Source organism: Otolemur garnettii, unplaced genomic scaffold (assembly GCF_000181295.1).
Source record: "Otolemur garnettii isolate 467f Iridium unplaced genomic scaffold, OtoGar3 scaffold00026, whole genome shotgun sequence".
NCBI classification, from domain to species: Eukaryota; Metazoa; Chordata; class Mammalia; order Primates; family Galagidae; genus Otolemur; species Otolemur garnettii.
This window is the reverse complement of record NW_003852421.1, coordinates 8,231,014-8,242,779: the sequence shown is the minus strand read 5'-3', so window position 1 is coordinate 8,242,779 and position 11,766 is coordinate 8,231,014. Positions and strand designations below refer to the sequence as shown.

The window sequence follows — 11,766 nt, the reverse complement described above, 5'->3', positions numbered from 1 at the left end:
GCTCTCCCTTTCCCCCATCTCCTCCCTCCTTCCCTCTCTCTGCTCTCCCTTTCCCCCATCTCCTCCCTCCTTCCCTCTCTGCTTTCCCTTTCCTCCACCCCCTCCCTCTGCTCTTCCCTCCCCACCCTTCCCTCTCTCTGCTCTTCTCTTCCCCCATCTTCCACCATGTACTAAATCATCAACTGTCCTCATAGGATTCTTGCTTCTCCATTCTTGAGCCCAGGAATTCAATACTAGCCTAAGCAACATACAGAGACCTTCTCCCCACAAAATAAACAAGGTTTCACTGAAAAACACAGATGTTATTAAGTACTTATTCAGTAAATCCAAGGTGTGCTTTGTCAAGTTTGACCATTACAAGGCTCAAGGTAAGACCCATGTATCTTCCGTCTAGGTTATCTTTTCCTCTGGTCTTGTCCAACTTAAGTGGTGATAAATCTAAAATTTAATGCCCTCTTTCAATGTTCAGCAAATATTAAATATCTAAGTACTCAAAGGTAGTTCACCTATTACAGAAACGTTAGAAGCATATTAGTTCATGAGACAAAGATAACAGAAATAAAATAGAAAACTTTGTGATCTCAAAATGTATATTTTGTCCAAGAACTTTTTAAGATTCATGGTAAGGGATGAAATGTGTTTAATAATTTTATAATTCGTATGGTTTAATGAAAAAGTTAATAAGGAAAAAAATCCATTTCAGTTCAGTAATTATGTGAACTACCATGTCAGTGCATGTAAAAAAATGCTTATTTCCATTATGTTTCACAATTTTAAAGTTAAGCTAGTGTTTATTTCATTGGCAGTGACTGGCACTGTCACTATCTCTTCGTGCAGGAAAGTAGCTGAGCCCACCTGGGTACCTAATACCTCCCTCCAAAATCTCCAACAAAACCTGAATATGCATAAATTTGACAATTCAAATCCTGAGTTGGCAGTTTTTCAAAATCCCATAGTGTCATGAGGTCTTTATTATCTTATTACAGATAAGAGCTATCAGAGTACCATGCAGAAACCAGCACTACCTAGTGGGGAAAAAACACAGGTAATGGGGCAAGAAAACCCCAGCTCAGCAACTATGCCAGTATGTGACCCTGAGAAGTATCTCACCTTCTCCTAACCTCAAATGCCACATCAAAAAATGGTGATAAAACACATCACTTGAGGAGTTACCGTATGTGTCAGAGGGTATATGTGACGTGGCTAACAGCTAATAAGCTCTGAATACACAGTAGTTCTTTATCACTAAAACTGATAACGTGCCTCTCAAAACAAGACCTCTCAGGAGTAGATGCCCATGTGGCCCAGGATCAGTCCTAAGCAAAGCTGTGAACTAGGCCAAATTTGTCTTTAGACTTCTTGCTTACCGTTTCAAAATCCAGAGAAAACTGGGCCAGAAAAATGGACAAAAAGGGAACAAGAAGACATCTGAGCTCACACTGAATGAACTGAAAAGATACGTCACCACGAGTCAACCACCCCATAAAGCTTTCAAAGACAGGTTTATTTATATATAAGTGCATGAAATTGAATACAGAAACTTTATTAAAATACTGTATATTACAAATTTTTAATCCAATAAATTCTGTGTAATGACATTTCAGAGCTGGATTGATTCCCTTTTAACAGCTGTTTTGTGTGTATCAGTAGAGAGTTCACCCTGTATAATTACAAAGAGGAGAGCCACCCGTGGCCCTCGGAGAAGGGCCTGTGAGTAGACGCTGGATCGTACTGATTGTGCATGTTTTCTTTAAAGCAATGTGTCGGAACCTAGATCTTAGCTTTGTAGACCAACTTTCTGTAGTCAAAAATAACTTGCATATGTTTATTGCTGCCCTTTGAAGAACATGAAAGTGGCGAAAAATAATTTAAAATAAAGTCAACATCTCTAAGGCTAACCTGATGCTTACCGCAATTAAAATACTTAAAATTCACTGAAAAAATCTGTGTTCGCCAGGAAATTATGCTATATACACCATGAGATTTGTACATGAATTGGGAAATAAAAAATTGCTTATATAAAATTAAAAATCAATAGTATACAATATTTACAGCTTGTTAGGCATTATATATAAACATAGTTCTTTTAAATAATCCTTCAGAATTAAACTATAGTATGTAAACATGCAGTACAGACTCATACAGGGTCGTTTATACAGTCAGAACAGAAGTGGGGAAATTGTGTTCACATAATGTAGGGTATTTCATCCAATATGCCTTTGTTTTTGTGTACTTCCTCTCCAACTTTTAGTCTTCCTGTCTTTAAGCTTCACAGTACATTTAGTATTTCTATAGTAAAAATAAATCCCTGATGGTAAACATTTCTAAAGGTTACATAAATCTGCCCTTGTACTACAGTATAAAACTAACACTTTCACACTAGAATTTCTAGTTTACAACAAAATTAAAATTTAAAATCCCACATTTAATTTTCTTGACTACATTTTCCCCCATTTCATACTTACTTGGAAAAAGAAAAAAACAGAGAAAAAGAACATACCACATCATGAAGATACCATAATGGAAGTCGCTGTTATCTTTCATAGTCAAGGGTCAAATATCGATTTATAATGAACCATAAGAAGTTAATAGCTTTGTTTCAATTATGCTCTTCCTAAACTCGGAACTCCCAGTCACGACTGACGTGTGCACACTCGACTCATGGGTGCCAACCCTGAATCTCCCTAAATCCACTTTGCAAAAGCATCTTAACTTTCAAGGCACTAAGGCATCATTTAGCTTTTGAAAACTGTCTGTGATTTACTAAATGATTCATCAGTGGTCTGAGAGTTAACACAACTGGAAAGTGAGTCATAATACATATCAGAAAAACTGGTTTCTGCTACCTAAATAATGACATTTTAGCTAGTTAACATTAAGATAAAGTTGATCCCCTCACCCAAGGATGACCAGGGTCGGGGCTAATACTTATGGTAGATCATGAATTTTACCAGGTTATAAAGCTTAAATGAAAAATACTGTAGGATTTCATATTTGTTCATTTAAGTGTGTAGAGCTCACGCCTGAATGTGGGTATTGGGGAGGGCCAAAACTTTTAAAAAATTCCTCCATCCTAAATGCATCCAATATCACAAATACTAAGAACGTGTCAACGATTAGATGACCAACTCATCAAGGACTGAAACGAATAAATTTTATCACTAGTCAAACAAATGCCTTTATTTTGTTATCTACAGAGAAAACTTCAAAATTTTCCATCCCAAGGATACTTAATGATGATATACAAATAACTTTAATTAAAAAAAAACTCTTCATCATCGTGAGTTCTCTGAAGTTAACATTCATTTAAACAAGGACTCTAAAACAGTGGTTCTCAACCTTCCTAATGCTGCGACCCTTTGATACAGTTCCTTATGTTGTCGTGTATTTAACTGTATTAACTTTAACTGTATTAAAGGGTCGCAGCATTAGGAAGGTTGAGAACTACTGCTCTAAAAGAAGTGATGACTTTTAGTAATTACCAATTTATATTCAGGAGAAAAGTTATGGGATCCAGATGATAGTGTATTATAGTTCCTCCTTCTATGTATTTATGTCAAACTGCTTTCCAGTTTTAGTTACATACTTAAATACATTCTGGAAAGAGGGATAAACATGTTATTTGGAGGACAGATAAGTTTGGTACAGTATTTAAGATTAAAAAAAAAAAACATTTAAGAGCTTCATGCTTTCCTGACTTGCGTGTATTTATTTTTCAGTAAGGACCACAGCTGCATAACCATGTGTGTTAAGAATATTCTCTTCTAAACCAGCACTTAGAATTATATCAACAAACTGTACATATGCTTGTGATGTATGGTATCTGTATGGAAGGGGGAGGAAGATTTTTAAGAAAATTGCTAAATTAGTTCTCAAAATCAAGAAAGGATTATTATGTAAAGTCAACACATGCAATCAATGTAGAGAACGTGAAAATGAGTCCCCTGAACGGAGGGGAAGAGATGATTATAGTTCACAGCTCAGTTCACTTAGAAATTTGAGTGCTTCCAATAATTTAATAAAGTACTAACTGGTACAGCTCCACATTTACTGAAAATGCTTGATGTACTAAGCATTATTTCCCCCAAATTCAAAGATACATTTTTAGGTAACTGATTCAGCAACCTCCTTAACAGCACTGTAGCACCTACACTCGACGGAGGTCATTAAGTTAGGAGAGCAAATCTACTGCCACAAACGCAAAAATGCATTAAAAATAGGATTTCAGGGTGTGTTGTGGTCAGCAAAGGCTCATCTACTAAAAAAACAGGCTTATGTAAACATGCAATGCACATCCTCAGACAATGCAGTTTATAGTTGGAACACAAGGGGGAACTGTCAGTATGTCACATAAGGTACTTCATCAAATGTGGTTTTCTGTACATTACCCCTCCAATATTTCTTCCTGTCTTTAAATTTCTCTCCGCTACAGAATGGTACCACATATTTAAAAAAAAGTTTTAATTTTTAATCAAATGAATACCCTGAAGTCTTCCAAGATATCCTATCAAGGACAGCAAATTAAGAGAGATTATGAGACCAGGTGGTTACTAGTTCATTTTAAACATTGAGAATCTTGCTCCTGATTATTAAAAGAAACTGTAATTTACCCGGTTACCCAATGAGTATTCGCCAATTTCTCTGCACTCTAAGTCTACTAGAATTTTTCTTCAGTAACTGTCAACACTCCCATCATAAAAACAATGACTAAAAAGATTTTAAGATTTTCTGGGAGGAAGTTTTGTACTATCAAGAGGAAAGCAGTTTGAAAATATTTTGGAAACTACTCATAGCATCTTGTTACTCCCTGAATCACAAAATAGACTTAAGTGAAAAATAACAGTATTTCTTTTTAAATAAAAAGCAAACAAAATAACAATGACTAGGGCTTATGCACCTTTGATCCATGGAAGGAAGGACTTGGTTTCCCTACAGTCCTGGCACCACACTATGGCACCAGATGCCCAGGGGCAGCAGAAGAGAGGAGGAGAGAAGGACTGAATATCTCACCCATTTTTCCATCCCTAAAAACGAGGATCATCTGCATGTAATAGCAAGCCAGGGACTGTTGGGTGAATGCATGTGAGGAGGGCAGGTCAAGGTAAAGGAGGAAATGCTGACCACTTCTACCCTTTTCCTATTTCAACCAGTGCTAAACAGAACTCGTAACTGAAGCCTGCTTGCTCTGGCCATTTCCACCACCACCAACTAAAAGGATTCTTAGATACACAACTGGTGATTTTAAAAATAAAGGGTGGAGAGAATGTGAATTGAAGGAACCAAGGTTACAGAGAATATTGTTGGTTTCCTTCTTAAAATATATGCAGAAAAAAATATGAAAATGGAAGAAAATGGGTGAATTTTATATGAATATATTCAACTGGTATTACAGTTGCAATTTTTAGAAAAATTACAGTGGCTATCTTGATCATGTATTGTCAAACACTGCCTTGCCATTCACAAAACATCTCAAATAATTTTTACAACTAAAGTCTCACATTTGCAGAGTATAAACTGAAACTCAGGTTAAATGATTTGCTCAGAATAAAAAAGCTAACAAGTGACAGAGACTGAATTCAAATTTACATCACTAGCTTAGAGTCTAACATTCTCTTTACTATGTCAGGGCAATGATACCTCAGTTATTGAAAGTCCATTTAGTAGATGAACCGGGAAATTCAGAATTTGCAGGTAAACAGAGGATGTGAACTCTCACTTAGAATGAGGAAGCAAAAAGTTATCCTAACTATTCTAAGATTTAAAATCCATCTTGCTAGTTCTTGAAGGACTTGAGGGCACAAATTCCATCTTGGTCATTCCTGTACACACTATAGAAAACACTTAGTACAGCAATTCGTATACTAGAGTCCCTCAAACTGTTACAAAATTGAATTAGTCGTCATGTGTCTGTTAGCCTGGGCACTGATGTGGCAGCCCACTCTCCTCATCTTAATCAGAGGTTTGCTGAAGAGCTTTCCTGATGACAGTCCTTTTCCTTGTATCACACATATCTAATATATGCAGAGAGTTTATTTATTTCTTCTCATTTAAAGTACAAACAAAATCCTTATAATTTGGGGGGCAGTAGAAATGTATGCTGCAAATACTAAGAAAGCATATTGGGTAACAAACTGTAACACTGTTTGGTAAACATTAAGACCCGTTGCAAACACAGAAGATAGCCATCATTCTAGGCAACCAATGAACTGTTCCATGACGTGGATTACTTGTACCTCCTTCTTTTAAAGGTTTTAAGCACTATTTGTAGTTTAGATGAGGCGCCTTGACTAACTCTGATTTACGGACATTTTTAGGCAGAATGGTAAATGATAATTAGTTTGGGCATACAAAAGTTCCTTCTTTGCAGAACAGATTTCACTATCATCAATATTCACTGAACATTTTTAGAATAAAGGAGTGTCAACGGTACAGGATTTCCCTCTTCCTTTCTATACTGTCACAAAGAATATTTCCTGCTAAGTCACATACAAATTTTAAGAAAGTTTAACCCAAATATTTCAATAAGGGCTTTTGTCATATCCTAAATAAGAGTCTCTAGCTAACTATTAAGTCAAGAAAATCATCCCAGCTGGTGCAGTGGCTCACGCCTGTAATCCCAGCACTCTGGGAGGCTGAGACAGGTGGATTGCTGGAGGTCAGGAGTTTGAGACCAGCCTGAGTAAGAGTGAGACCCCGTCTCTAAAAAAACTAGCCAAGAGTTGTGGTGGGTGCCTGTAGTCCCAGCTACTCAGGAGGCTGAGACAAGAGGATCATTTGATCCCAAGAGTTGGAGGCTGCTGTGAGCTACAACGCCAGACCACTCTATTGAGGGCAACATAGTGAGATGAAAGAAAGACAAGAAAGGAAGGAAAAAAGAAAAGAAAGAAAAAAGGAAAATTTCCCAAAATTCTAAATTCTCAAACATCCATTCAACTGAACAAATATATCAAATTCTCCACTAAGAATATGAGCGTGTTCATTGAACAAAAGCTTTCCAGTTAGACTGTATTCATATATAGCAGCTCTCTATATATGTATATAATGATATATATGTGTGTATATATATCATTAAACATTTCTTATTCTATAGGAAAACCACTAACTTTTAAAAAAATCTCAGCATATAAATAGCTATTAAGACAATTTCATAAATTCACACTATTCAACTGCACTTGAAAACTTCAAAAGAGTGACAGTTGTAAAAATATCAATGGAAATAAGTGAAAACAGCAAAGAAACTAAAAATGCTCCCTAAAATTCAAAGTATACACACACACACATATACCTAACTCATAATACTCATAATATAAAGCAATTTGATAATGAAGGTAACTGCAGGACACCCTAAAACTATTATTAACCATTCAATGATACTTCTAGAGCCATGGTTCTCAACCTGTGGGTCATGACCCCTTTGAACTGTATTAAAGGTTTGCGGCATTAGGAAGGTTGAGAACCACTGTTCCAGAGTATATTCATACTCTTTCATTCTAGAGTAAAAACAAGAGTTTAAATCTCTTTGGTCCATGCATTCATATATTTAATACATACAAGTTATTTTCTGGTTAATTCTGGATTATGATCGTGTGTTCCATATTACCTTATCATAACTTTCTTAAATCATAAAATAGCCATATGTTAAAATAAATATTCATTCTGTAGATCTGAAATAATTTCCACATGTTATTGGTAATTTCTTTGTAAGAATATGAATGCTTTAAATTATTGACAGAATAGCCAAAGTAAAGAAAAACATAATTCAAGTCTAACAGAAAAGGAGAAATCAAATTGACATGGAAAAGTTATGCCTAAATTTAATTTGTGAAAACATATGGAATATAAATAACACATGAAAAGAATTTCCAGCATAATAAAAAGAATCAATTTTAAGATTTACTTTGAAGATCCACACATAAGTTTGCTCATAGGAATATTTTTTTAAGAGAAAAATTTCCAAGCCATAATTTCAGTAAATCCCCCCCAAATTGGCTTCCATACTGGTAAAAGTACCTCTCCCCATCTCCTCATTGGTAACCTTTTGGCAGAGAAATAGCATGGGTAACAAAGATTTAAATTTGGATAACACCTAGCAGAAACTCACTGTTATACCAAGTAAAGTTAAACATTGAGGCTAGCATGCCAGATTATTGTGGGGGATTGTCCCAAACTTTATATTCTCTATTCTAGCTCTTCATTTGAGACAGTATATTTATAATTGAGGTCTTCCTCAATTTGTATTTATTATGAGACAGCATACTTAATAATTGCACCTGGTAACAAAAAAAAAATCTTATTAGGGGATCAGTTCAGCCAGGATCTGTGTTACCCCTATATTTCCTGCACTCTTACAACTATATTGCCAGAACCTCTCAAAATTTTTTATGCAAAAGACATATCCATTTTTAACAAATGCCACCATAGATTCTTCTAGTAAACCTAAATCATAACTTATAAACCTGAATAAATTTAATATGTATAAATCAAGTACCAAACAACTGAAATAAATCATTCAAATACATGTTCAGTACTATATTGATATGCTGAGAGTAAATGTCAAATTTTAAATTTATTTGTTATAGTCCCCAATTTTTACTTAGCAAAATTATGATGTTGCCACATATCCAAAGTAACATTATTTATTACTCTTCCTATGTAACTTGCTTATTACTTATCTAGAAGTTAGGCTTTTTATTTCCAGAGCCTAATTTAGGCCACTCACTAAAAATAGTTAATACTCCAGAATGAAAGACTTGTTTATGTTTTGTCAAAAATCAAGATAATGCAACAAGTAATATAATCCCACCGAGATACTAGTTAAAAAGATGTTTTCTCCATGAGATACAAGGCCAAAACTCTCTTTAGAAGGGCCAAAGAATGTAACATGCATTTCAGACCTTTTTCTTACAAAATTGATAGGAAAATTTTCAAATTACATTTTCATGACACACAAACTACAATCAATGTGTGTGACCCATAGTTTTTGAATTCAATATAAATAGAACATTTATGCATGAGGGAAACTCTTAAAAGGGTGTTATTTAAGTTAGTGGAAAGTACGCACCCTTATAGATCTACTTTGAGTCCTTAAAACAGTTTAGTCTTCCACGAAGAAGACGATTATTTTCCATATAAATTAAATAATAATGCCTAAACATTTTAAAGCCCTAAATCCCAAAACACTCAACATTAAAAATCAAAGAATTTCTCTCATAGTAAACAATTCAATATTTAGCACTCTTAGGGGATTTAGTGTTACAAAACAAAAGTCTTACTACATCATCTGAATTCATGTCAAAGATGTTCACAGCACTCACCTACATCTACACTTGCAAATTGTCACATGATCAATGTCAACAAAAAGAAAAGAGTTTGGCACATATATCAATCCCTCAAAATGTCCCTGTAACTTAACACAACACGGTTAAGAACGATGATTTCAACACCAATGTTAACCTGATAGGCAGCTAAACAAGGTGCTTTTTCTTGTAGCTTCACATAGAGTCCAAGTGCACCTTGCCTGGGACAGAGGCACGTAAGGTGCAGTGCGGTAGTGCAATCACTTGAACACCAGAGGGCAATCTTTCCACACAGCTCAAGGTCTTCCTCAGTTTTGACCCGCTCGGTCCGCATTCTTGCACAATTTCATTTCTACTTGTTAACCATGCCATTTTCAGGGAATCTGTACATCTGTTTCCTTAGGTGAAGTAAGACATTCCCACAGAAACCTCAAAGTGTAGCGAGGATCCTTGAGAAGGAGATGATTATTGTCAGTACAGTCTGCCCAACGCCCCATACCAGCGCTTCCAAAGGGGCCATGTTCTTCCCTGCGACTCTGTAAATGCCCGCTACTGCTGCACCTGAGGGGAACAGAGGGGCCAGAAAGAAAGTCACTGTACACACTGCACAGCTCTAACTTCATCTCTTTTCATTTTATCAAAGAAGTCATCATTCATGGCATTTTGTAAATTTTCTATGAGAAAGTTTCCATGTGATTGATAAAAGTTACACTTTACCTTATCACATTTGACCACTTAATTGAAAAACAGACTTCTATTCCACCAAAATATAAGTATGCAGCATGCTTATAAGTACACGCTGCATACTTGATACAAAATATGTTCATAAAAAATGAATAATTTCGGGCGGCGCCTGTGGCTCAGTGAGTAGGGCACCGGCCCCATATACAGAGGGTTCAAACCCACCTCGCCAAACGGAAACAAAAAATAGCCAGGCGTAGTGGCAGGCGCCTGTAGGCCCGGCTACTCGGGAGGCTGAAGCAAGAGAATCGCCTAAGCCCAGGAGTTGGAGGTTGCTGTGAGCTGTGTGACGCTGCAGCACTCTACTGAGGGCAATAAAATAAGACTCTATTTCTACAAAAAGAAAAGAAGAAAGAAAAGAAAATGAATAATTTCATTATTATCATCTGTCACCTGAATATTCAACTGGCTAGACCTCATCAGCATTTTTATAAACAAATTTTAACACGTTGATAATTATAAATGATAATGCAGAAAAATGACATAATTTAATGTAATTTCTAAGTTAAAAATCTTAAAATTAAAGGTATCTTTTCTGAGTCAGATGAATTGTCTTAAAAGTCATGTAAAATAAAAGAGTATTTGACTAATTCATTCCACAATCTACCACATAACATAATTAATTAAATAAAGCACATAACTCTAACATAGGGCTAGTATTGTGACATGTAATAAAAATGGGAGATGAACTTGACATCTATTTTAGGAAAATTTTTAGATAATGTATACTTCCTAGTAGGCGAGAATCTCAGAATTATGAGGAACTTCATACATCATTCATCTAATAATACAGCTTATATAATGATGCAGTATCTCAGTGGCCAATGTTAAAAGTGCATTCATAAATCACAAAGAAAGAAACACGTAAGTTATAATGTGCCATCTCACTGTCTGAGATAGCCTCGAACGATTTCCCTAAAAAAACTGTCTATACATCCTAGCATGGTTATGTGCTTTATTAAGAAATTCGATTAACTATTTTATATGGTAAACTATGAAATGAATTGGTCAAATATTCTTATCTTTGAGTAAAATGAATTTAAGGATTCATTTTACTCAAAAGAGATACCCTTAATATTAAGATTTTTTTGTTAATTTAGAAAGTATATTATTTAGGAAAGAACATAAGAAAAATAAGAGAAATAAGTTATCCAAAGATACTAAATTGACAATTATTTGAGATAGGAATTTATTCATAAAAATTAGCTGTTTATATTTTTTATTTGTTAATTAATAAAAATTTGCTAAGGGCAGCACCTGCGGCTCAAAGGAGTAGGGCGCTGGTCCCATATACCAGAGGTGGTGGGTTCAAACCCCATCCCAGCCAAAAAAAAAAAAATTTGCTGAGCATTAACTGTTTGTATTTTACTCAAAATCTCCCACATAAAAGCTACTGTATTCTTCTATAAGATATATAAACAGGAAAAGCAAATTATTAAACTAAACCAAGATCTTTCACATATGTTTTAAAATAGAAGAAAATTAAAATATATTTACCACATACTATGTATCTTGCTAGGAACTTTACAAATACTATCTTATTTCAATATCATACCTCCCCTCAGTATTATCCCCTAACATAAAGTAATAGCTCAGGCAATACAGTAAGTGTAAGAGCTGGAATCTCAATCCAGGCTAGTCTGGCTATAAATTTGCAAATATTTTTATCATTTTAGATTTATGCTAAGTGAAAAAGAGAACAAGGAACTCAGAAAATAATAAAGTAGCC

The 11,766-nt window shown here is 35.1% G+C and overlaps 1 protein-coding gene across 1 annotated transcript in view; it reads right to left on the bottom strand.

Annotated features, from left to right (window-relative positions):
- Nucleotides 1-7,812: 7,812 nt before the first annotated feature.
- TMEM170B (transmembrane protein 170B) overlaps nucleotides 7,813-11,766 on the bottom strand; it is a 32,986-nt gene continuing 29,032 nt past the window's right edge. The window contains exon 3 of the mRNA XM_003788307.2: nucleotides 7,813-9,857. Coding sequence (XP_003788355.1) covers nucleotides 9,727-9,857 — 131 coding nt within the window. The 3' untranslated portion in view covers nucleotides 7,813-9,726. The remainder of the gene's footprint in view (nucleotides 9,858-11,766) is intronic.